The sequence below is a fragment of the Falco peregrinus genome, unplaced genomic scaffold (genome assembly GCF_023634155.1).
Source record: "Falco peregrinus isolate bFalPer1 unplaced genomic scaffold, bFalPer1.pri scaffold_41, whole genome shotgun sequence".
NCBI classification, from domain to species: Eukaryota; Metazoa; Chordata; class Aves; order Falconiformes; family Falconidae; genus Falco; species Falco peregrinus.
The window spans coordinates 35,464-60,000 of NW_026599608.1; the positions used below are offsets into that span (position 1 = coordinate 35,464).

The 24,537-nt window shown below is 53.5% G+C and overlaps 1 protein-coding gene across 1 annotated transcript; it reads left to right on the top strand.

Annotated features, from left to right (window-relative positions):
- The first annotated feature begins 11,074 nt into the window (after nt 1–11,074).
- LOC129783439 (vigilin-like) lies at nt 11,075–17,435 on the top strand. The gene is given in 9 exon segments (XM_055793410.1): nt 11,075–11,201; nt 12,122–12,276; nt 12,614–12,829; nt 14,472–14,678; nt 15,163–15,262; nt 15,265–15,380; nt 16,223–16,429; nt 16,644–16,751; nt 17,313–17,435. Coding segments are annotated over 9 exon segments (1,308 nt in total). The 5' UTR covers nt 11,075–11,125.
- The last annotated feature ends 7,102 nt before the right edge of the window (nt 17,436–24,537 follow it).

A 24,537-nucleotide genomic window follows, 5' to 3' on the forward strand; every position in this document is an offset into this window, starting at 1 on the left:
GCTGCCTGTGTGGCTGAGGGCTGCCCAGCAAGTGTGATGTGTGTGAGAGACACAGTTTAACTGTGAAGTGAGTGGGGAGTCCCGATCTGCGTTTCCGTGTTCCCTGCGAGGGGGCCGGCCAGAGACGGACGAAGCGATTGAAAAGTCAACGTATGAAGTGGTGGAATGCACTATTAGATACTAGAATGGGGAACTGTGGACCAAACACTAGAACGAATATCATTTGGGAAAAGCACAAACGCGAGGCCCCAGGTCAGTAAAGGGGAGTCAGAGGTCTTGGGAATACAGCCTATTAAACCCTGTTCCACAGGCAGTAACGTAACATTTGAGAACTGAACGGCAAGTCAGGAAGATCCTTTCTTGCTGTGGCAGGCTGCTTGTGTAAGGCTTTTATTGTCTGCCGAGGCTGCTGGAGTAAATGAAGAGAACCAGTCCTTTGGGCGGGAGCACTGATTCAAGGCACTTTGTAAAGCGTTCCCCAAAGCAAGGGCAACCAAGTCACGCCTCGTCCTGGCTTTGTGGCTTTAGCAGTGCTTCCTGGCTCTTATTGTTGCAGGTGCTGTTTTCCTGCCTGAAGCCCCGGGGCTCCTGGGTAGCCACCACCCCCCCAGCCTGCAGCTGATGTCCTCAATAAAATGATCTTTCCTCTCTTCTGACTACGTCTGCCATGTGATAATTGGGGACTGGGCAGATATTGTTTGCTGGTGCGTCCTAGGGGAGGACTTTGGGATCATCCCTTGGCCCAGACTCCTTGCCAGTGGGCATCACGGCTGAGCTTTAGGACTCACAGCACAGTCACACAGGGAGGTGGGGGCCGGATGGCACCTCTGGAGGTGTCACTGTCCCCTCAGCTCCTGCTCGGATTCTGGCTAAGACACAGCCTGTGCTCAGGCTCGATGGATGCTCCACTGGGGAGCAGCGCCATTAGCTCAGAGCCGGGACAACACGCAGGCAGACACGGTGCCGCCGCTGACCATCACCTGCAGCTTGCTGTCCCCTGCGGCCGTCATCCCTGCACACTGACTGCCGGGCAGTTTCTCCAGACACCCACGCTCAGGGCAACGGTATAAAGCAAACTGCCATGCTGGCCACTACAAATACGTCGGCTCGCCCAAAAAGCTTTTCCAGCAGCTCCAACAGCAGCCGGACTGCTGAGGCTTTTGTGCGTCCCAGTGTGATACGGGAGACGCCCGCACCCTGATGGAGGACGAAGGATGAGCACTCTCACCATCAACCAGCTAACTGTTGCTCATAGGCTGCTGTGGTTCAAGCGGGGCCGCCAGCTGTGCAACACACAGCTGCTCCCTCCCTCCCTCCCTCCCCAGGGGGATGGCAGGGGCAACTGGGAGGCTCAAAGGGAGAAAACTCGTAGGCTGAGACCAAGGCTTTGATGTGTGCAGGGGAACGTGCTGGTGCAGTTTGTGATTGAAAACTGCGGGGACATCTTTGGGGAGGAGGTGGCCGGCCTCTCCCCTCCATCAGCCGAGGAGGTGCCAGCACCTGTGGACAGGTGCACAGGTATGAGGAGGGGCTGAGGGTTTTCAAAATCTGGGGCTTCTGGTCCAATTCCTTATTGTGCTGCTGGTGGATTTTGGTTTAGGTGTTGTCCACTTCCACGAGGTCACTTTGCTGCACGTGCTTTTGTGTTCCACGGGTGCGTTTGGAAGATCAAAGGAGCCGTGCAGGTGAAGCAAACGCAGAGCCCCAGGCAAAAGACTTCTTGCACACAGCACCCTCTCTGTTCATCCTCTACAAAGAAGCAGGGGCAGGTATGGTGGTGAAATCAGAAATAGTAGAGGGATGTCAGGCCAACAAACACTGACACGTTTCTCATGTATGACAGTAGTTTCTGATAGGTCCAAGCAGCTGCTGTGCCTCCTCCTGTCATTAGATCCCTTGTCTGTTTGACTTTTCCCACCCTGTAATGATAGAGAAGAAAAAACAGAAAGGTTGTTTCTCAGATGCATTGGGAATGTGCTTAATCAATCTAAATACTTACAAGAAGTCAAATACAAAATCGCAGATTTAAAAATAAAAGGCTCACGCCCCAGAATGGGATAATGCTGCCCAAGGGATAACGGCAGAACCGTGTCCCAGGAAGGCAGAAGAAAGCCCAGCAGAACGAAGCTGGCAAGGGTCTGTCCTACCCTCCAAGACCCCTCCAGTTTGTGGTGCCCCAGCCCGCGAGAAGGGGCAGCCCATCATCCCAATTCATCAGAGCTCCTGAAGCCTATCTTACGACGGTGCAAAATGTGGATAATGCAAAGCAACCAAAGGGATCTTATTTGAGGAGCTAAGGTAGCAATTTGGAAAACGGTAGCTTACTGCTCCAGGTGTCTTGCCACCTGTCAACTTCAACCTTTCCGGTTCAGGCGCTTGTACCTTTGCTTCCAACCACCCCCGAGAGCACAGCAGACTCCTCGGTAGACCCGGAACAGCTGATGAGCCTTTCAGAGGAAAGAAGGTAAAATGAGCTCCCTTTGTTTAAAATGAGAACTGATTCCAGTTGATCGTGGTTTTACCTCTCTAATAACACTGTGGAATATCAAGGTTTGCAGGGTCTTTCGTTTCAGGAAAATGAAAAGCAAAGAAACAGAAAGGGAAAACAGGTCTCTGGAGAAGAGGCTGAAAGCACACCAGAAGAGAAAAGGAGAGAAGAAAAGCTTTTCGAGATCAACCGCTGAAAAAATTCAGGAAGGTCAAGAAGCCCTTCCTGACCTTCCTGAAGAAGGTGTGTACCAGACACTGCTGTCCATCTTTCAAAACTCTCAACACTGCACTAAGGGCATGAACTATTTTTAGCGTGCACAAAGATGGCCCCAGATAGGAAGCAGACACCTGCCTTTTGGAAAAAAATGCGTGTCAGCAGGAAACTGCCATTCCCAGCGTTGCAGGTTTGGTTTTGCACTTATGGAAGTACTGTTTGCTCAAGGGTAAGCAGACACCTCGCCACAAGAGCCTCAATCCTTAGCTATTTACCTAGCTACCGAAATAAAGAGGCAAAGTAAGTCCCGCTGTTTTGTCCATGTTAGCAATCCTCACGCTGCCCTGTATCATCTGAATCCCAAATATGCAGCAACGTTGTTCCAGGTCACTACATACGCTTTAGATGCTGGCACTTTTTAAAAAGGCCGCGGCTCACCTGAGGTAATTTGGGGGCGGGTCGTGGTGTTTGTGGTGGTGGTGTGTGTATTGGGATGGACACTTTTTAGTTTCTTACTTCTTCTTCCCTTACCAGTAAACAGAGGTCTATTTCTCAAGATCTTGAGAAATGTCCTGAAAATAAGTTTTCATGACTTTTTTGTATATAGATGAATACTCTTTTAACGTACACTATTTCACTGGTGCTAGAAGTACTATATTCCACTTCACATGGCTTGTTTCAGTGACAGCCTTGTACCGCAAATTCATATCGTGTACCCCCTTTTTCCTGGGATCCACAAGTTGCGATGCCTGCAGTTTGTAGTCCCTGCATGCACAGGCTATCTGCCCTGGCTGAAACCTGACAGGATAACAAACGGTGATTGCTTCAGGCAGCTTCCCTATGCAGATGTCCCAGGAACCCCTTTGGAAGAGTAACCCAGAGAGGGTGCTTCAGGGAAGCCGCAGGCATGTCCAAAGCGCAGAACTAATGAGCAGGACATGCACGGGAGAGTCTGTGTTTAGTAGCCACCTTATAGCTTGAAGTGAGCGATTCTTATTTGCTTTCCAAATCCATTTTCCTCCTGCCTAACCCAATTGGAAGAGTGAGTTCCACCGCATTTTTTTGTGATGTACTGAATGTATTCTTTTTAAAATCAGGTGCCACCTTCTTGGCTTTGCTTCACGCTTTGTGCTGTCCCCTTTTTCTATGTACAAGAAACTGCACTGAAGACAGAGCGTTGATGGTTCTATTCAGCTGCAGGGGAACTGCCATGGAGGCTGTAAGAGAGGGGCAGGGCCGGGCGCAGGCCGGGGGGTTTATCCGTTCTGAGCCCCTCGACCCCTGCTGTGCATATCTGACAGCCCTGCCTCGCTCACAGCCGCTGTCCCAGAGGGAACAAAGCCCAGGAGAGAAAGTTCTCTGTCGGCTCAGGGGAAGCACACATGCATGGGTGCAGCACGCTCGTGTTGCAGCCAAAGTGATAAACCAGCCTTGCTTAGCACAGCTCTCCGTGCAAAAACCTCCGTGGCTGCAAGGATCTCAAGCCTCAACTCTGAGCGCTCGATGGAGCTCCCTCCCAGCCAGTCGAGATTCCCGACCGTCCTGACGTGGCGCTTTCCCTCCCAGCAGCGCCCATGCCCATTGAGTGCCTTTCGCTTGCAGCCGGCTGTAATGCCGGCATCACCCCTGCACTCCAGTTTTTGGCCTCTCTGAGTGTTGCTCACTAGAATAGCCCCAAGAGTGACACCCCCCCCCGCCCCGTGCCGGCTGCCCCCATTGTGTCCATAGGGATAGCGGTTTGCCTGCGGGCATGGTGGGATGGTGTTTCTTCCAGGAACCACATGGATGGCAGGGTGAGCCCGGGGGGGGCTTGCGCCGCCCGGGCTCAAAGCTGGGGAGGCGGATTCCCCGCTCGCAGGGACTGGGGGCGAGGGGAAGTGTTTTAGGGACGGACTGTGGGGGCCGGAGGGAGGGATTTGAGGGACGGACGCCGAGGAAGGCCTCCTGCCTGCAGAGATGGCTCTGGCCCAGGGCAGGGCCCTTCTCTGGATGCCACGGGGTCGATTGCAAAGGACCAGGCTGCCCCATGCAGGGAGCAGGTGCGTGCCGGGGCTGCCAGGGGGCCCTGCCTGGCTGTTCCCAGCCCAGCCCCGGCTGGGGCCAGCCCTGCGCTGCAGCCCTGGGGCCGAGGCGCAAGGAGCCGCGCATTGCTGAGGGTGCTGCACCCTGCCGGGCCCCGCCGCCAGCTGCCGGCTGCCCTGGGCTGCCCCTCGCTCTCCCCAGCTCTGCCTGCTGCCAGTGCCGGGGGCACCGCCACGGGGCTTGCCCCCTGCCCACAGCTGCCCTGACCCACGTCTGCAGCTGCACGTGGTGCCCACATCGCACAGCTGGGGCGGGGGGTGGCAGGTCTCTCTGGTGGCAGCCTGGGACTGGGGGCAAAGCCAAGCCCATTCCTCGCTTGTGATCTTTGTCCCCAGGGAGAGCCAGTGCAGACGTGTGCTGCGCTGGAGAGTGTCGCGCAGGGAGGTGACGGCCGACTGCAGAGCAGCACTGAGACCTGCGTGACAGCAACGGCAGCCAGTGGCCGCAGAGCAGCCCAGGGGAGCTGGTTCCCTCGACGGGCCCCAAAGCAGCCTTCCTCAGCCCCTGCTTTTGGTGACGTGTGGAGCAGCGCAGGGATGTCTCTCAGGCTTCCAGGCCTGAGGAGGCTTTCCTCCTCAGGGGCACTGTTAGAAATCCCGCTCCCAGGATTAAAGCACCCCTCCCACCATGGATCCGAGGCTGTGTATCCAGCCCCCTGGAGCTGGGTACAGGTGCCCTGAGGGGTCTCTCTGGGAGGATGGGGCCACCTGCCTGGTGGCTCTGACACAGAAATGATGAGCTCAAGCCCTGTGACTGTGGCCGGCCGGTTCAAAGCCTCCGAGTGCCTCAGTCTTTCTGCCCAGGAGCGTTTATCCCAGGCACTGTTTCAGGGTGTGAAGATGGGTGCCGGTGATGTTCTGGTGCCTCCACATGGCTCCCACTTCAAGGTTACGATGCCTGAGGTCAGCGTCCCCCTGAAGGCCCTGACAGAGATCTCCAGGGACTTTGTGTTCCATTTTGTGTTGCCTTAGGGCTACAGCGTGCTGGGGTTTGGGGGCGACAAGGTTATGGTATGCCAGAGGTTAAGCGAGTGAAGCGTTAAAGCGTGTTATTGTTATGGACAGAATCTGGGTTTGTTGGCTCTGTATTCCTGGGGTTATGGTAGTGTGATCTTATTATGTGTTCTTTGTGTGGTTTTGGTTTGGTTTTTTTATGTGGAGAGTGCCTTTTTTCATGTTTTTGCCCTTTGCAGGGTTTGGATGGGGGCCTTTGGTTTGTATACAATGTTTCTTCTGGTTGTTTTTCTGCTGTCTGCTGTCTGGCGGTGTTTTTTCTGTCTTGTCGACCAGTAATGATGGTTTCTATATCTCCTGCAGGTCAGGCAGTGTTACTTCTGATGTGGTCTGACTCATTTCTGGTGAGTTGGTAGGTAGGTATGGAGGACTTGTGGTCCCTCCATGGAGAATGACTGCTAGAGGACTAAGAGGCAGATCTGTGGAGGGGTGAGAGGACTGCTGGCCCACAAGTAGTGACTGTCAGAGGACTACGTGTACTTGAATTTATGCGGGCTTCCAAATTCATGGTTGTTTATCCTGCCTTGAGGAATAGCCATGGGAAGTCACCAGCCTTGCAGAAGAAGAAGATTCCCAAGCCTGTGTGGCTTTCTGGTTTTGCTTTCGAGTAAGAAAGTCTTGTCTCTCCGTGAGTACAACTAAACCGGTCAGTTTTGTTCACCACAGAAATCAGGGAGCAGAATTTTTGTGCTGTGCCTCACATGGCTGCCAGGGCATGGTGAGAAGCAGCAAGAGAATTCCTGCCTGGCACCTTCTCCAGGGGAGCAGTGCTGCACTTTCACCGGGTGAGCTCTGGTTCTGCATGAGTGCATAAGTTTTTGGTCAATTTCCTCACCACAGAAAGCAGGGAGCAGAACTTTTGTGCTTCTCCCCACATGGTTGCAAGGGCAGGGTGAGAAACAGCAAGAGAACTCCTTCCTTGCACCTTCTCTGTAGGACAAGGCCTCAAGGGCAAGAGTCCAAGTACTGATAGCCTGATGAATAGAGACTTGTTAGAACTTGTAGGGCACAAGCCCTGGGAGCAAAGGAACAAGCTAACTGCAGACCCCTGAGCCGTCACAGTTGAGGAGGCAACCAGACGGACAGAGAAACAAGTAGCCAGATAAGGGAACAGATGGCGCCAATATGTAATTAAGAAAGCCGCGTAGAAAGAAACTCCCTAACCTTGGAATAAAAATTATTGCTAGGTCAAGATAAACTAGTAAGTACCTATTGTTCTAACGGTGTGCCTTAAATATTAACCAATCGGTGTTTCTTACGCTTAAGATTTAACCAATCAGGGTGTAATATGTAGAAGGTAGAAACATATATAATTGTAAGAAAATCACTAATAAAGGGACAACTTGCTTGCATCAAGCTGCGTCCCGTCTCTTCATTCGCCGCACTTCTCCAGGGGAGCAGTGTTGCGCTTTTACTTTTCCAAGGTGACTTCTTGGGTCTGTGTAATATTGCAAATGTGCCGTGTCAATTTTGCTCACCACAGAAATCAGGGAGCAGAACTTTTGTGCTGTGCCTCACACGTCTGCCAGGGCAGGTTGAGAAGCAGCCGGAGAATTCCTTTCTGGCACCTTCTCCAGGGGAATTTCCCATTTCCCAAGAGACTGCTGGTGCCGGCTGCAAGGGCGCTCCCAGATAAAGGGTGGTCTTGTGTGATGTTGGGGTTGGAATTGGTGATGTCTCCTTTCCTTAGTCTCGTTAAGGCTTTGCAGTGACAATTTGGTGCTTCGCTCCTATTGCTCTTTTGTCATATCGCTCACAATAGCTACTGCTGTTTCCTTTTATCATATTGCATGCTATTTTCCTGTATTATAATACAAGAAACTACCTTGGATATGTTTCAATGATTGATATATTTGATCGATTTGATGTGGAGTTCATCTTTGCTGGGTATCCAGTCAGTCAGCAAGACATAATTTGGTGTAGTGGGCAGCATATGAAGCAAAAATGTCTTTATTTAGGAAAAAAAAGGTTCCTCGACTTGCTGTTGTCAGGTGGGAACCATTGCCTTATGGTGTTTGGGCCAGAGTGGTCTGGTGGTGCTGGGCAGTTGGGCCATGCCAGGGACAGAGGGACGGGAGTAGGGGAGGGGGCGGGGGAAGGGGTTTAGGGACGGACGGGTGGGAATTGATGAAGGATTTTAGGGATGGACCGGGGTGGGCGGGGGTGTTTGTGGGTATGGGGGTGGTGGTGGTAGGGGTGTGTGTGTGCCCCACCCCGCAGCTCCCCTCGGCTGCTTCCTCCTCACCAGCACCTGCTCAGCACCCCAGAGGGGCTTCCCGGAGAGTTCCCGGAGAGCCGGGGAAGGGGCTGTCCTGCACCGCCCCTCCAGACGGGGGCCACGCAGGCAGACCCCCGAGCCCCGCCGAGGGAGGGCAGCGCCGCTGGCCGCCCCCCTCCCGCCGCGTCTCCTCACCTTTGCCCCGCGCCTCGCGCAGCCAGCGACCCCGACCGCCGCTCCCACGCGCGCACAGCTGGCGGGAAGAGGCGGGCCCCTCGGCCTCGTGCCCAGCACAGGCTTCGCTGCAGGCCTACGAGAGGTAAAGCCGGTCCCGGGGCACCATCTTGGTGAAGAGGAGAGAAGTGCGTGACCTGCCAACACAGGTGTGGCCCCGCCCCCATGTGCCCTTTGGTCGGTTGCTATGGGAACGAGTCGGGCTCTTCCCCTAGCAACCGGCTGACAAAGGGCACACAGGGGAGGGACCACCCGTATGTTGGGAGGTCACACACATCTCTCTTCTTGACCACGATGACGGCAGGCCCCTCGGCCTCGTGCCCAGCATAGGCTTAGCTGCGGGCCTACTAGAGGTAAGGCCGGTCCCGGGGCACGCGGTGGCACTGGCCACGCAGGGCGGGCGGTGGGGGTTGGGGGTATAGCCTCAGCTATAGCGGGAGGAGGGTGCGGGCCCGTCTCTGCGGCCGGGCGGGTTGCGCTGCCTCCAACAAGACAGCGGCAGCAGAGAGACGGGCTCCGCAAGCGGGATGTCCAGCGAGCACCCGACTGCACTCTGTGGTCTCGGCCTTTCCCATTGGCGTGGTGTGGCCCACGTGCCGCCAGGGCAACCCTCCGCAGCGAGCGGGGGTGCGGGGGCTGCGCGGAGGGGCTCGGCCCACCGGCCTCCTGCACCCGCCCAACCTGCCGGCCTCCCCAGCCGCTCCCCCACGCAGTGGCCGCCCCGCACTGCGCCGGCAACGGGGAGCGCTCCGGCGGCACCCAGGGCACGGACAAAATCCCTGAGTCACGTCGCGCTCCCCCTGTCTGTGGCGGCTGCCCCGCGGGTTGGTGGGAGGGCCGGGGCCACCCCCGAGGGGACAGGGCTGCGGGGGGCGGTCGCCCAGTCGCCTCCCCGCCGCTCTCTGGTAACAATGGTAACTTTTTCTTTGGTAGGATAAGGGCAGTTGCTCTCGGTCAGGTAGCTAGTCTTTTTTTCCCAATGCACATTAAGCTGCTTCTGAAGAGGGTACGGCCTATTGGAAGAGAGATCTGTAACCCTGGATTTTACAGCTGTTATCAGAGTGCAGAGCCATCCCAGATAAGCCCCCCTGTGCGGTTCACACCTTGTCAAAGAAAATCAAGATGTGCTATTGGTTACAGTATTTCCGCTGATACTGCCTTTCCCAAAACATACTCTTCCCTTTGCATATAGAAGCATGTTAAGCTGATACAAGTGCACTTAGGATTGTGCTGCTGCGGGGATTCAGGTCATTCACCCAGGCCGCTACCAGTCAGGTGGTTAGAGCAGTCAGCAGCTGCACTGAGACCAGTCTAACATGTTCAAACTGAATGCGAGCGTATGGCTGAAAAAGTTCATTCGCCGTGGCTGTGAGGGTATCTGACAATTTGATCTGTGGGTTTCTGCAAAATACCCACTTCATGTGAAAGCATTGTTTCTCTTAAAAAAAAAAAAAGAAAAGTACTAAACTATGGTTCACATTTGTTTTGTGTTCAAGAATGCTACAGAAGAAAATCCTCAGGCCTATACTGTGCAGAGCTTATCAAATGAACCTTACAGCAGGAGAGCAAGAGCCTGGCAGGTGTCCTCGTGGCTGTTTTGAAGCTGACAAGCAGTAAAGGCAGGATCTGGAAACTGCCTTTGCACTTCCCTTGCGGCCAGAAAGAGAGAAGTTGCAGATCCGTTGGTCCCATCCTTAGCAGGAGTGGGCACCCAGGCACGGCCTGAGCAGACACTGTAACAAGAAATACAAGCCTTTTAGCCCCTGTGGATCAAGCACAAGAGCAGCCTTCTTTCTGCAGCATTACCCTTAGGGAAATGCTGTGACATCCTTGACAAAGACATGCACTGCTGCAGAAAGTCCGGGGCTTTTCTGAAGTGGGCTGGGAAAGGCATGTTCACCCAGCATGTAAGGAGTCTCACTTGTCCAAGAGCATGTCACTGAGAGGCCCAGAGCCTGTAAAACTTTTGCAACACGGGTCTGTGCAAGAAGTAGGGAGGTGTTCTTTGTATTAAAATATGAAAACAGATAAAGTAGAGACAGGAAAGTAAAACCCAGCTGCAGGATTAGGCCTCTCTTCCTAATGTTCCTAACCTTGAGAGAAGAAACTGTTGGGCTGCATGATGTACTGTAGTGGGCTTTGCAGGTAGTTTTTTTGTTTGGGTGATTGTTTTTCGGGGGGGGGGGGGGGGGGGGGGGGGGCGCGTTCTAGAAGCAGTTCCAGCAGAGTCTGCTACCAGGAGGCTGTGGTATTTACTGTGGGCTGTGAGACTGTATGTGGAGCGGAAGGGAAGGTCACGCTCGGTAGAGCCTGTTGTGGGAGGGATTGCAGAGGAGCTGGAGACACCAGGAGCTGCTCTCTGGGCCCCAGGTGCTCATGCTCGGTTGGTAATCAAGGCGTAAGTTTTTCAGGAAGAGGCAGCATCCTGGGCTCTTTTTTGTTTTCTCTCCAGGGTTCCACAAGGGTCTTGCACTGCCTATGTGTACCTTGGGAGACTGGTTTTAAAACTGCACGCCATTAATACTTGATAGATTAATGAGAGTATGCTTTAACAGCTTGGGGTGTCCCCCTTTCCAAGAGGCTTCTTAGGTTGCACATCCTCTGCCTTCTTAACGAGGAGCTCTGGTTTTGATGCCCGCTGTGCTATGAGGAAAAATCCCCCCTGAGTTTCTGTGTGGTTCAGCAAGAGAACAGGGCAGCAGACTGGCCCTGTAGGCGCTTCTCAAGAGGCCGGCTGGAAAAGTGCTCAGTAAACACGTCTTTTGCCTTCCTGGAGTGACTTGTGTGCATCTTGAATGGTGCTGGTAATAGTGTTGCCTCCTCTGTCTCTTCCAGTGGCATACCCAGATTGTGTGTGTGCGTGGGAGGTCGACGATGAGCTCGGTGGCACTTTTGACCCAGGAGAGCTTTGCCGAACACCGCAGTGGCTTGACGCAGCAGCAGGTGAAAGGTGAGAAGACACAGCTGAGTTCCTGTGATGTGCCTCTAAATAGAAACTGCGCAGGCAAGGTTCCTTGCTGTTAGCCAAGCTCGCTCCATGCCTCCGGCTCCCCCTAAGTGTCCAGGCACGGCGTTCGCCATTCCTAGGCTGGCGGCCTGCCAGACTCTGGCTTTCCACCCACAGGAGCACATCGGTGGTGCTGCACAGTGCAGGGCCAGGCGGAGGCAAGCCTCAGATCTTCACAGAGCTCTGGCTAGCAACGCTGTCAGCCGTGGGGCAGGGCATGTGCAAGCATGGGTCATTGGGCTGCAAGAGAGCCTCGTGGGATCAGTGTGCTGGATTGTCACTTCCTCCTTTGCTCAGCCAGGTGTTGGGGAAAGTCATTATAACCGTATTGACTGACTCACTGATGGGTCTCGGCACCCATTCTCCAGCTGCGAGCTGGCCCGCTTGGCACAGCCCAGTGCACAGCTGAGTCGAACATAAGCTACAGGCTTTCCCTGGACTCTGCCCCAACTAGAGTGCTTCTGCTTCTCTCTGCCTTCTTCCTGGGCATGTGTCTGTCTTGTCCCCTTCTGACCTACAGCCTTGCTGTGTCCCTTTGATTTCTTTCTGCTTGGCCTGTTGTCCCCTGATGAAGCTCCTCCTCTCAACAAAGTTGGCGATAATGTGCTTGTTTGCTGCCACCATTCACTTGCACGGTTGCTTCCTGCATCCATGGCGGCACCTACTGCAGTCTGTGCTGTGCTGAGCTCAGCTGTGCTCCCGACTCGGCTGCTCTCCACAAGCATAACTGTAGCAGGATGAATAGTAGTGCACAAGTCCTTTGTTGTCCCTCTTTGATGATGCCTCAATAGAGTTGCACTGCCTATGAATGGGGGCGTTTCTGTGGGGAGAGCATCTCATTTGCCTTGTTTGCTTCACCGCAGTAACAGCTTTAAACTCTGAAGAAGAGAAGGATCCTCCCACCTACGAGGAAGCCTTCCCTGCGCTCCCTGAGAAAGCACCATGTTTGGAAGCTGCCCGGGAACCTGCTGGGCCCTGGAGCAAAATCCGGCCAATAAAGGCTTCTGTCATCACTCAGGTTGGTGGGAGTGGGTGTCTTATCTCCCTCCTTTTCATCCCTCCAAAAAGTAGGTGAAGTGAAGCTTTCCCTGGAGTATGAAATCCCTTAGTGTGTCAGAGTAACTGCCTCTTTGCTGTCCTTTGCCCTGGCGCACAAGGAAGACTGCAGCTGAATGCTAGGACTGCTCTGGAGGGGGAGGGATGTGTTGAAAAACTGCCCAGAAGAAGCTCTGCATCCCTGTTGCACAGATAGCTGGAACAGGCCTGAAGGGAGGATTGCAGAGGGAGGCACTGACAATCCAAAGCACACTGACACCTTGCTGTGCCCTGCTTGTGTCTGTCCCGTGGCTGAGCAGGTGTTCCATGTGCCACTGGAGGAGAGGAAATACAAGGGCATGAATCAGTTTGGAGAAGGCGAGCAGGCCAAGATCTGCCTTGACATCATGCGGAAGACGGGAGCTCACCTGGAGCTGTCTCTCGCAAAGGACCAGGGCCTTTCGATCGTGGTCTCTGGCAAGGCGGAAGCAGTCACGAAGGCTCGGAAGCAGATTGTCGCTCGACTGCAGACTCAGGTGAGGGCATCTAACTGTTTCTGCCTTCGTCTTTGCTCTTCCCCAAGACTCGCAAATGCTTTGAGACCCTTGGGCCCGTGTGCTTGTAAGCCAAAGAGGTATGACTAACTCAGCTTTGCTGTACGTTTTCAAAGCACCCAACTGGCAATTTGGAATGGGAATGAGGCTTAAAATAGGGTTCCAAGGTAATTACAGGCCGTGGTGTTGCATGAAGCGTGGAGTCTGCGATCTCTGGAACATTTGAGTTGCAACCAGTGACTTTGTGCTGAGGTGCTGGTGCTGGAGGGGGTGCAGGAGCCTCACACACAAAGCTAGTAGTGTGTGAGAACGGGACTGTGCTTTTCCTGAAGTCCTTCAGAGGAGAACGTGGAAGGCTGGGAGAAAGAGAAGTAGAGGAAAGGAAGTCCTGCCAAAAGCCAAAAGCTTCGGGTCAGGGTTCTGCATTGTGTAACTCAAGGCACACTGGTAAGGAGCCACAACCCTGTTGTTTCGGTTGCTTCAGTCCTCTAGGTTTTGATCTCTTACCTTAAGGTTCTTGAGCTCATAGTCAAGGTGGTAGCTCTTGTTAGGATGTATCGCAGCCAGGTGTTGCAGTGTGTTTTAAAGCATAATGCCAAAGGTAGGTAATGCAATGTTAATACCATGTCTGCTTAGCGCTGTTCAGCCCCTGTGTCATACCCTGCCAGAGGAAAGAGAAAGGAACGAAACCCTACATCCACAATGTGCATCTGAAAAAACAGTTCAGGTCGTGCCGCCACAGACCCGTGAGCCACTGTTCTCAAATATACCTCCTTCTGCCCTGGCCCCAGGTCTGGAAGGTGTGTCTGTATTCCAGCTTCTCTTGGGCTTGGCTAGCTTCAGGACAGGAACACAGAGCTGAAAAGTCACACCGAGTGATCTTTTCTTCATCTTTTATTTTTCCATTATAGCTTGAATGTTCATTGTCTGATTGCTGTTAGTGGTTGCCTAATCACAGGGATCAGGAGCACGATAGCAGTCATCAGCTACCAGACCTGTAAAAACTCAGTGAGAAGGGAAGAAGTCAGGAAGCCCTTGTATAGAGCAGCCCTTTAATGGTAGATTGAGAAGGACCCTTTTTGCATGTGGGGCCTTCTAGAAGCAGTCCCAGGAGCAGCATGTGCTACACTTGAAGACGCCTTAGCACTTAAGTAGCGGTAAGCATCTGCTAGCTGCCTGCCTCCTGCAGTAGGTTTCTGGTGTTGAATTTCTCTTTCCTAGGAGTCATACTGTATGTCTTGTTCTCTGTAGCCTTGGCAGCAGATGCCAGAGTTCAGATAAACTCCAGCTGTGCGCTGCCATCTCAGTTGTTGCCTGGTGTCTTACACTGGAGGAGAGGCACCTCCTCGTCTGTGTCGGAAGGCCTTTGCTAATTCAGAGTACTGCTCCTGTGCAAACAGAAGGGTTTTGAGGGAAAGGTGGGCTTTATACTCCTGGCATAGAGGCACTGTAGATCAGCTGGTACAGTGTCAGCCCTCGGACAGAATGTGCTGGGAAGGCGTTGTGTTTGCTCTGAGGAGCAGTACCGGCTGAGCAGCGTCTGCCTTGCTTTCCCTGGCTCTGTTCCTGTGGATCTGCCAGTGCAGGCAAGGCTTTTCACAGATGCTTGGTTCTTCTGCCGCAGGCTTCAGCGACAGTTGCCATCCCCAAGGAGCACCACCGTTTTGTCATTGGAAAGAAGGGTGAGAGGCTGCAGGACCTGAAGCTCAAAACTGCAACCAAAATGCAGGTCCCCCGCCCAGATGACCCCAGCAACCAGATCAAGATCAGCGGCACTAAAGAAGGGATTGAGAAGGCCCGGCACGAGATCCTGCTTATCTCCGCTGAGCAGGTACCTCAGTACTGTGATCTCTCTCATGGCATTAGCTGGTCAGCCTTTTTGCTTCCCCACGGTATAGTCGGAGTTTTGTAGCCACCGTGGCTACAGTCAGTGGCTAACGTTAGCCTGAACGGAGGACGTATACTGTGCCACCTCGCCCGGCTGTATGAGCACCGCTGCCAGGTCCTGAAACTTCTTGTGCTGCGTTTTGTCCATCTCTGAAGCCCAAACAAGCATTTGATAGTTGAAGTGAAGGCGTCTTAGGTGCCAGCTGGGATAAGGCAGGAGATCACAGGGGTGAATATCGTAAACAAGGAGCAGCAGCAGCAACCGTATTTGTAGATTGAAAGAGGTGGAGATCTACAAGCCCGCAAACTGAGAAGGTTGCTTGGGCCAGAGTGTCAGGCAGGACACCCCTGGGAACTTAGCTGTGGCCTGGCAGAGACTGTAATACAGAGGGCAGTTCCCACCAAGGTCTGTTTGTGGGCTCTTCCAGGATAAGCGTGCCGTGGAGCGGCTGGACGTGGAGAAAGTGTACCACCCTTTCATTGCTGGCCCTTACAACAAGCTGGTGAGGGAGCTCATGCAGGACACAGGGACCGCATCAACATTCCTCCACCCAGTGTCAACAAGACCGAGATAGTCTTCACCTGGAGAGAAAAGGAGCAACTAGCCCAGGCTGTGGCTCGCGTTAAGAAGATCTATGAGGAGAAGGTACGGATGGTCCATAAGCTTCCCACCTTCCCCTGGCACCCGCTCCTAGGCACTCTTCCCTTCTTGTTCTACTTTTGTGCATCCCTCGGTTGCATCTGGCTCAGCAGCCCTTGCAGTACATGACCCCGAATCCTACCGTTTCCTCACTCGGCCAGAGTGGGAGCTGGGCTGATACTATCCGGGGAGGTGACAGATTTCTGGCTTTTCTGTATCGTGGGACTTAGCAGGCCACCAAGAGCTCCCCTGGCTGTTGTTCACACTAAGGAAGGAAAGAAGTGTGAAGCCTACAGTGGTGGCCAGCTGACAGTATCAAAGTTGCTACATAAGCAGAAGTTGCTGAAGAGTGAATGTCACTCCAGTTTATTTCCCACAGCCAACGCTGCTGTGAATATCCTTGTTGTGGGTTGCTGGGCTGTTTCTCCTCGTGGTTAGGTCTGTATTTGTACCGGTCTGGATTTCAACAATCGGCTTATAGCCTGCACAGTGTTGCATCACAGCACTGCCTGGGAGACGGCTGGGAGTTGAACCCTGTTGTCCAACGGGGGGACGGGGGACGACGACAACGACATGCCTGTGTGGTGTGTGTGTGGTCTCTTGCATGCCGTGTCCCAGGGAGCTTGACCCAGCATACTAGTTTTGTACTTCCCCTGTGAATTTTTGAGCACAAGGCTTTCTGTAGGCAGGGGGTCCAAGGGGTGCTAGGGTACTGCCGAGCCACTGTGCTCAGCTTGGCTTTGCTCTTTGCTGGGTGCAGAGTTTGACTGCATCTTGTGCCTCTTCCTGTCGCTCTTGTCCTTCCCCGCCCCCTTGCGATTGATGCCTCAGTGTCTCTGCCCCTACAGAAAAAGAAGACTACTACTATTGCAGTGGAGGTGAAGAAGTCCCAGCACAAGTATGTCATCGGCCCCAAGGGGAATTCCCTGCAGGAGATCTTGGAGAAGACTGGAGTCTCTGTCGAGATCCCACCCACCGACAGTAGCTCGGAGACGCTGATACTGCGAGGCGAGCCTGAAAAACTTGGGCAAGCATTGACTGAAGTCTATGCAAAGGTACTGACAAGATGGGCTAGGCCTCCTTTGAAGGTCCCGCGAAGATACATTTGTGAGCACTGACAGGTGTAGCGGGGGTGGTCTCTCTTGGGCCATTAGAGGTGCAGCTTAGAAGTCAATACCGGAGGTGCAGCATGGGAATTGGAACTGAATTGTTGTGAAGGCCTCTCCCAGTTTGTCCATCAAACAGCTTCTCTGTTTTTCTGTCTCTCAGGCCAACAGTTTTACCGTCTCCTCGGTCTCTGCCCCCTCTTGGCTTCATCGTTTCATTATTGGAAAGAAAGGACAGAACCTGGCCAAAATAACTCAGCAGATGCCAAAGGTATGGATGAGCTGGTTAGCTTAGCACCCCCGGCGTAGAAAAAGGTTTAGTCCAGATCACTCGTCACGGAAGAGAGAGGTGTCTTCTAGCGTGGGTAAACCCAGGGGGAAATGACACAGATCTTTGCTGTTCAAGGGAACCCTCTCTTTTACTGCTGCAAACACTGCTCCTCCTATGTTATTGTCATGGGTTGAGCCCTTCCGAGGAAGCTTTATGTGGTGCTGTTTTGAGAACTGATGTAGTAGGATACCTGGAAATGGCGAGTGCAGCGAGGCTTCTCCCTGGTGAGTTAGACGGTATCTAGATAAAGGCTAGATGAGTAAACTTCTCCAAAGCCCTTGCAGAAACTGGGACAGCACCAGAGCCTTGGGCTCTAGGCACTGCCATATGGCCGAAATCGTTAAGTTACTGACTTGTAAAATTGTGGGGATTTTGTTTGGGCTTTTTGGGAAGGAGCGCATCTCTTAGTGGCAGGGATGGATGGTGTAGGCCTGACCAAGAGCATTGGCCTGGCTTGGATCTTGGCAAATTCTTAAGAGATTCATTGTCTTTCACCTCAAGGTTCACATCAAATTCACTGGAGGAGAGGATAACATCACTTTGGAAGGACCTACAGAAGATGTGCATGTGGCTCAGGAACAGATTGAAGCCATGGTCAAGGAACTGGTGAGCTGGAGTTACTAGTTCCGGTAAGAAACTGGGGGAAGAAGGGGCAACAGAGCAGAGGGCCCCTGCTTAGGGCCAGAAAAAATTAGAACTTGGTTTTTGGCAATTGTTCATTGAAACACGTACTTTGTGTGCTAAAGCAAACTGTCAGCATTCCTAGAGTTGTATGTAACATGCTGCCTGTGTGGCTGAGGGCTGCCCAGCAAGTGTGATGTGTGTGAGAGACACAGTTTAACTGTGAAGTGAGTGGGGAGTCCCGATCTGCGTTTCCGTGTTCCCTGCGAGGGGGCCGGCCAGAGACGGACGAAGCGATTGAAAAGTCAACGTATGAAGTGGTGGAATGCACTATTAGATACTAGAATGGGGAACTGTGGACCAAACACTAGAACGAATATCATTTGGGAAAAGCACAAACGCGAGGCCCCAGGTCAGTAAAGGGGAGTCAGAGGTCTTGGGAATACAGCCTATTAAACCCTGTTCCACAGGCAGTAACGTAACATTTGAGAACTGAACGGCAAGTCAGGAAGATCCTTTCTTGCTGTGGCAGGCTGCTTGTGTAAGGCTTTTATTGTCTGCCGAGGCTGCTGGAGTAAATGAAGAGAACCAGTCCTTTGGGCGGGAGCACTGATTCAAGGCACTTTGTAAAGCGTTCCCCAAAGCAAGGGCAACCAAGTCACGCCTCGTCCTGGCTTTGTGGCTTTAGCAGTGCTTCCTGGCTCTTATTGTTGCAGGTGCTGTTTTCCTGCCTGAAGCCCCGGGGCTCCTGGGTAGCCACCACCCCCCCAGCCTGCAGCTGATGTCCTCAATAAAATGATCTTTCCTCTCTTCTGACTACGTCTGCCATGTGATAATTGGGGACTGGGCAGATATTGTTTGCTGGTGCGTCCTAGGGGAGGACTTTGGGATCATCCCTTGGCCCAGACTCCTTGCCAGTGGGCATCACGGCTGAGCTTTAGGACTCACAGCACAGTCACACAGGGAGGTGGGGGCCGGATGGCACCTCTGGAGGTGTCACTGTCCCCTCAGCTCCTGCTCGGATTCTGGCTAAGACACAGCCTGTGCTCAGGCTCGATGGATGCTCCACTGGGGAGCAGCGCCATTAGCTCAGAGCTGGGACAACACACAGGCAGACACGGTGCCGCCGCTGACCATCACCTGCAGCTTGCTGTCCCCTGCGGCCGTCATCCCTGCACACTGACTGCCGGGCAGTTTCTCCAGACGCCCACGCTCAGGGCAACGGTATAAAGCAAACTGCCATGCTGGCCACTACAAATACGTCGGCTCGCCCAAAAAGCTTTTCCAGCAGCTCCAACAGCAGCCGGACTGCTGAGGCTTTTGTGCGTCCCAGTGTGATACGGGAGACGCCCGCACCCTGATGGAGGACGAAGGATGAGCACTCTCACCATCAACCAGCTAACTGTTGCTCATAGGCTGCTGTGGTTCAAGCGGGGCCGCCAGCTGTGCAACACACAGCTGCTCCCTCCCTCCCTCCCTCCCCAGGGGGATGGCAGGGGGAACTGGGAGGCTCAAAGGGAGAAAACTCGTAGGCTGAGACCAAGGCTTTGATGTGTGCAGGGGAACGTGCTGGTGCAGTTTGTGTTTGAAAACTGCGGGGACATCTTTGGGGAGGAGGTGGCCGGCCTCTCCCCTCCATCAGCCGAGGAGGTGCCAGCACCTGTGGACAGGTGCACAGGTATGAGGAGGGGCTGAGGGTTTTCAAAATCTGGGGCTTCTGGTCCAATTCCTTATTGTGCTGCTGGTGGATTTTGGTTTAGGTGTTGTCCACTTCCACGAGGTCACTTTGCTGCACGTGCTTTTGTGTTCCACGGGTGCGTTTGGAAGATCAAAGGAGCCGTGCAGGTGAAGCAAACGCAGAGCCCCAGGCAAAAGACTTCTTGCACACAGCACCCTCTCTGTTCATCCTCTACAAAGAAGCAGGGGCAGGTATGGTGGTGAAATCAGAAATAGTAGAGGGATGTCAGGCCAACAAACACTGACACGTTTCTCATGTATGACAGTAGTTTCTGATAGGTCCAAGCAGCTGCTGTGCCTCCTCCTGTCATTAGATCCCTTGTCTGTTTGACTTTTCCCACCCTGTAATGATAGAGAAGAAAAAACAGAAAGGTTGTTTCTCAGATGCATTGGGAATGTGCTTAATCAATCTAAATACTTACAAGAAGTCAAATACAAAATCGCAGATTTAAAAATAAAAGGCTCACGCCCCAGAATGGGATAATGCTGCCCAAGGGATAACGGCAGAACCGTGTCCCAGGAAGGCAGAAGAAAGCCCAGCAGAACGAAGCTGGCAAGGGTCTGTCCTACCCTCCAAGACCCCTCCAGTTTGTGGTGCCCCAGCCCGCGAGAAGGGGCAGCCCATCATCCCAATTCATCAGAGCTCCTGAAGCCTATCTTACGACGGTGCAAAATGTGGATAATGCAAAGCAACCAAAGGGATCTTATTTGAGGAGCTAAGGTAGCAATTTGGAAAACGGTAGCTTACTGCTCCAGGTGTCTTGCCACCTGTCAACTTCAACCTTTCCGGTTCAGGCGCTTGTACCTTTGCTTCCAACCACCCCCGAGAGCACAGCAGACTCCTCGGTAGACCCGGAACAGCTGATGAGCCTTTCAGAGGAAAGAAGGTAAAATGAGCTCCCTTTGTTTAAAATGAGAACTGATTCCAGTTGATCGTGGTTTTACCTCTCTAATAACACTGTGGAATATCAAGGTTTGCAGGGTCTTTCGTTTCAGGAAAATGAAAAGCAAAGAAACAGAAAGGGAAAACAGGTCTCTGGAGAAGAGGCTGAAAGCACACCAGAAGAGAAAAGGAGAGAAGAAAAGCTTTTCGAGATCAACCGCTGAAAAAATTCAGGAAGGTCAAGAAGCCCTTCCTGACCTTCCTGAAGAAGGTGTGTACCAGACACTGCTGTCCATCTTTCAAAACTCTCAACACTGCACTAAGGGCATGAACTATTTTTAGCGTGCACAAAGATGGCCCCAGATAGGAAGCAGACACCTGCCTTTTGGAAAAAAATGCGTGTCAGCAGGAAACTGCCATTCCCAGCGTTGCAGGTTTGGTTTTGCACTTATGGAAGTACTGTTTGCTCAAGGGTAAGCAGACACCTCGCCACAAGAGCCTCAATCCTTAGCTATTTACCTAGCTACCGAAATAAAGAGGCAAAGTAAGTCCCGCTGTTTTGTCCATGTTAGCAATCCTCACGCTGCCCTGTATCATCTGAATCCCAAATATGCAGCAACGTTGTTCCAGGTCACTACATACGCTTTAGATGCTGGCACTTTTTAAAAAGGCCGCGGCTCACCTGAGGTAATTTGGGGGCGGGTCGTGGTGTTTGTGGTGGTGGTGTGTGTATTGGGATGGACACTTTTTAGTTTCTTACTTCTTCTTCCCTTACCAGTAAACAGAGGTCTATTTCTCAAGATCTTGAGAAATGTCCTGAAAATAAGTTTTCATGACTTTTTTGTATATAGATGAATACTCTTTTAACGTACACTATTTCACTGGTGCTAGAAGTACTATATTCCACTTCACATGGCTTGTTTCAGTGACAGCCTTGTACCGCAAATTCATATCGTGTACCCCCTTTTTCCTGGGATCCACAAGTTGCGATGCCTGCAGTTTGTAGTCCCTGCATGCACAGGCTATCTGCCCTGGCTGAAACCTGACAGGATAACAAACGGTGATTGCTTCAGGCAGCTTCCCTATGCAGATGTCCCAGGAACCCCTTTGGAAGAGTAACCCAGAGAGGGTGCTTCAGGGAAGCCGCAGGCATGTCCAAAGCGCAGAACTAATGAGCAGGACATGCACGGGAGAGTCTGTGTTTAGTAGCCACCTTATAGCTTGAAGTGAGCGATTCTTATTTGCTTTCCAAATCCATTTTCCTCCTGCCTAACCCAATTGGAAGAGTGAGTTCCACCGCATTTTTTTGTGATGTACTGAATGTATTCTTTTTAAAATCAGGTGCCACCTTCTTGGCTTTGCTTCACGCTTTGTGCTGTCCCCTTTTTCTATGTACAAGAAACTGCACTGAAGACAGAGCGTTGATGGTTCTATTCAGCTGCAGGGGAACTGCCATGGAGGCTGTAAGAGAGGGGCAGGGCCGGGCGCAGGCCGGGGGGTTTATCCGTTCTGAGCCCCTCGACCCCTGCTGTGCATATCTGACAGCCCTGCCTCGCTCACAGCCGCTGTCCCAGAGGGAACAAAGCCCAGGAGAGAAAGTTCTCTGTCGGCTCAGGGGAAGCACACATGCATGGGTGCAGCACGCTCGTGTTGCAGCCAAAGTGATAAACCAGCCTTGCTTAGCACAGCTCTCCGTGCAAAAACCTCCGTGGCTGCAAGGATCTCAAGCCTCAACTCTGAGCGCTCGATGGAGCTCCCTCCCAGCCAGTCGAGATTCCCGACCGTCCTGACGTGGCGCTTTCCCTCCCAGCAGCGCCCATGCCCATTGAGTGCCTTTCGCTTGCAGCCGGCTGTAATGCCGGCATCACCCCTGCACTCCAGTTTTTGGCCTCTCTGAGTGTTGCTCACTAGAATAGCCCCGAGAGTGACACCCCCCCCCGCCCCGTGCCGGCTGCCCCCATTGTGTCCATAGGGATAGCGGTTTGCCTGCGGGCATGGTGGGATGGTGTTTCTTCCAGGAACCACATGGATGGCAGGGTGAGCCCGGGGGGGGCTTGCGCCGCCCGGGCTCAAAGCTGGGGAGGCGGATTCCCCGCTCGCAGGGACTGGGGGCGAGGGGAAGTGTTTTAGGGACGGACTGTGGGGGCCGGAGGGAGGGATTTGAGGGACGGACGCCGAGGAAGGCCTCCTGCCTGCAGAGATGGCTCTGGCCCAGGGCAGGGCCCTTCTCTGGATGCCACGGGGTCGATTGCAAAGGACCAGGCTGCCCCATGCAGGGAGCAGGTGCGTGCCGGGGCTGCCAGGGGGCCCTGCCTGGCTGTTCCCAGCCCAGCCCCGGCTGGGGCCAGCCCTGCGCTGCAGCCCTGGGGCCGAGGCGCAAGGAGCCGCGCATTGCTGAGGGTGCTGCACCCTGCCGGGCCCCGCCGCCAGCTGCCGGCTGCCCTGGGCTGCCCCTCGCTCTCCCCAGCTCTGCCTGCTGCCAGTGCCGGGGGCACCGCCACGGGGCTTGCCCCCTGCCCACAGCTGCCCTGACCCACGTCTGCAGCTGCACGTGGTGCCCACATCGCACAGCTGGGGCGGGGGTGGCAGGTCTCTCTGGTGGCAGCCTGGGACTGGGGGCAAAGCCAAGCCCATTCCTCGCTTGTGATCTTTGTCCCCAGGGAGAGCCAGTGCAGACGTGTGCTGCGCTGGAGAGTGTCGCGCAGGGAGGTGACGGCCGACTGCAGAGCAGCACTGAGACCTGCGTGACAGCAACGGCAGCCAGTGGCCGCAGAGCAGCCCAGGGGAGCTGGTTCCCTCGACGGGCCCCAAAGCAGCCTTCCTCAGCCCCTGCTTTTGGTGACGTGTGGAGCAGCGCAGGGATGTCTCTCAGGCTTCCAGGCCTGAGGAGGCTTTCCTCCTCAGGGGCACTGTTAGAAATCCCGCTCCCAGGATTAAAGCACCCCTCCCACCATGGATCCGAGGCTGTGTATCCAGCCCCCTGGAGCTGGGTACAGGTGCCCTGAGGGGTCTCTCTGGGAGGATGGGGCCACCTGCCTGGTGGCTCTGACACAGAAATGATGAGCTCAAGCCCTGTGACTGTGGCCGGCCGGTTCAAAGCCTCCGAGTGCCTCAGTCTTTCTGCCCAGGAGCGTTTATCCCAGGCACTGTTTCAGGGTGTGAAGATGGGTGCCGGTGATGTTCTGGTGCCTCCACATGGCTCCCACTTCAAGGTTACGATGCCTGAGGTCAGCGTCCCCCTGAAGGCCCTGACAGAGATCTCCAGGGACTTTGTGTTCCATTTTGTGTTGCCTTAGGGCTACAGCGTGCTGGGGTTTGGGGGCGACAAGGTTATGGTATGCCAGAGGTTAAGCGAGTGAAGCGTTAAAGCGTGTTATTGTTATGGACAGAATCTGGGTTTGTTGGCTCTGTATTCCTGGGGTTATGGTAGTGTGATCTTATTATGTGTTCTTTGTGTGGTTTTGGTTTGGTTTTTTTATGTGGAGAGTGCCTTTTTTCATGTTTTTGGCCTTTGCAGGGTTTGGATGGGGGCCTTTGGTTTGTATACAATGTTTCTTCTGGTTGTTTTTCTGCTGTCTGCTGTCTGGCGGTGTTTTTTCTGTCTTGTCGACCAGTAATGATGGTTTCTATATCTCCTGCAGGTCAGGCAGTGTTACTTCTGATGTGGTCTGACTCATTTCTGGTGAGTTGGTAGGTAGGTATGGAGGACTTGTGGTCCCTCCATGGAGAATGACTGCTAGAGGACTAAGAGGCAGATCTGTGGAGGGGTGAGAGGACTGCTGGCCCACAAGTAGTGACTGTCAGAGGACTACGTGTACTTGAATTTATGCGGGCTTCCAAATTCATGGTTGTTTATCCTGCCTTGAGGAATAGCCATGGGAAGTCACCAGCCTTGCAGAAGAAGAAGATTCCCAAGCCTGTGTGGCTTTCTGGTTTTGCTTTCGAGTAAGAAAGTCTTGTCTCTCCGTGAGTACAACTAAACCGGTCAGTTTTGTTCACCACAGAAATCAGGGAGCAGAATTTTTGTGCTGTGCCTCACATGGCTGCCAGGGCATGGTGAGAAGCAGCAAGAGAATTCCTGCCTGGCACCTTCTCCAGGGGAGCAGTGCTGCACTTTCACCGGGTGAGCTCTGGTTCTGCATGAGTGCATAAGTTTTTGGTCAATTTCCTCACCACAGAAAGCAGGGAGCAGAACTTTTGTGCTTCTCCCCACATGGTTGCAAGGGCAGGGTGAGAAACAGCAAGAGAACTCCTTCCTTGCACCTTCTCTGTAGGACAAGGCCTCAAGGGCAAGAGTCCAAGTACTGATTAGCCTGATGAATAGAGACTTGTTAGAACTTGTAGGGCACAAGCCCTGGGAGCAAGGAACAAGCTAACTGCAGACCCCTGAGCCGTCACAGTTGAGGAGGCAACCAGACGGACAGAGAAACAGAGTAGCCAGATAAGGGAACAGATGGCGCCAATATGTAATTAAGAAAGCCGCGT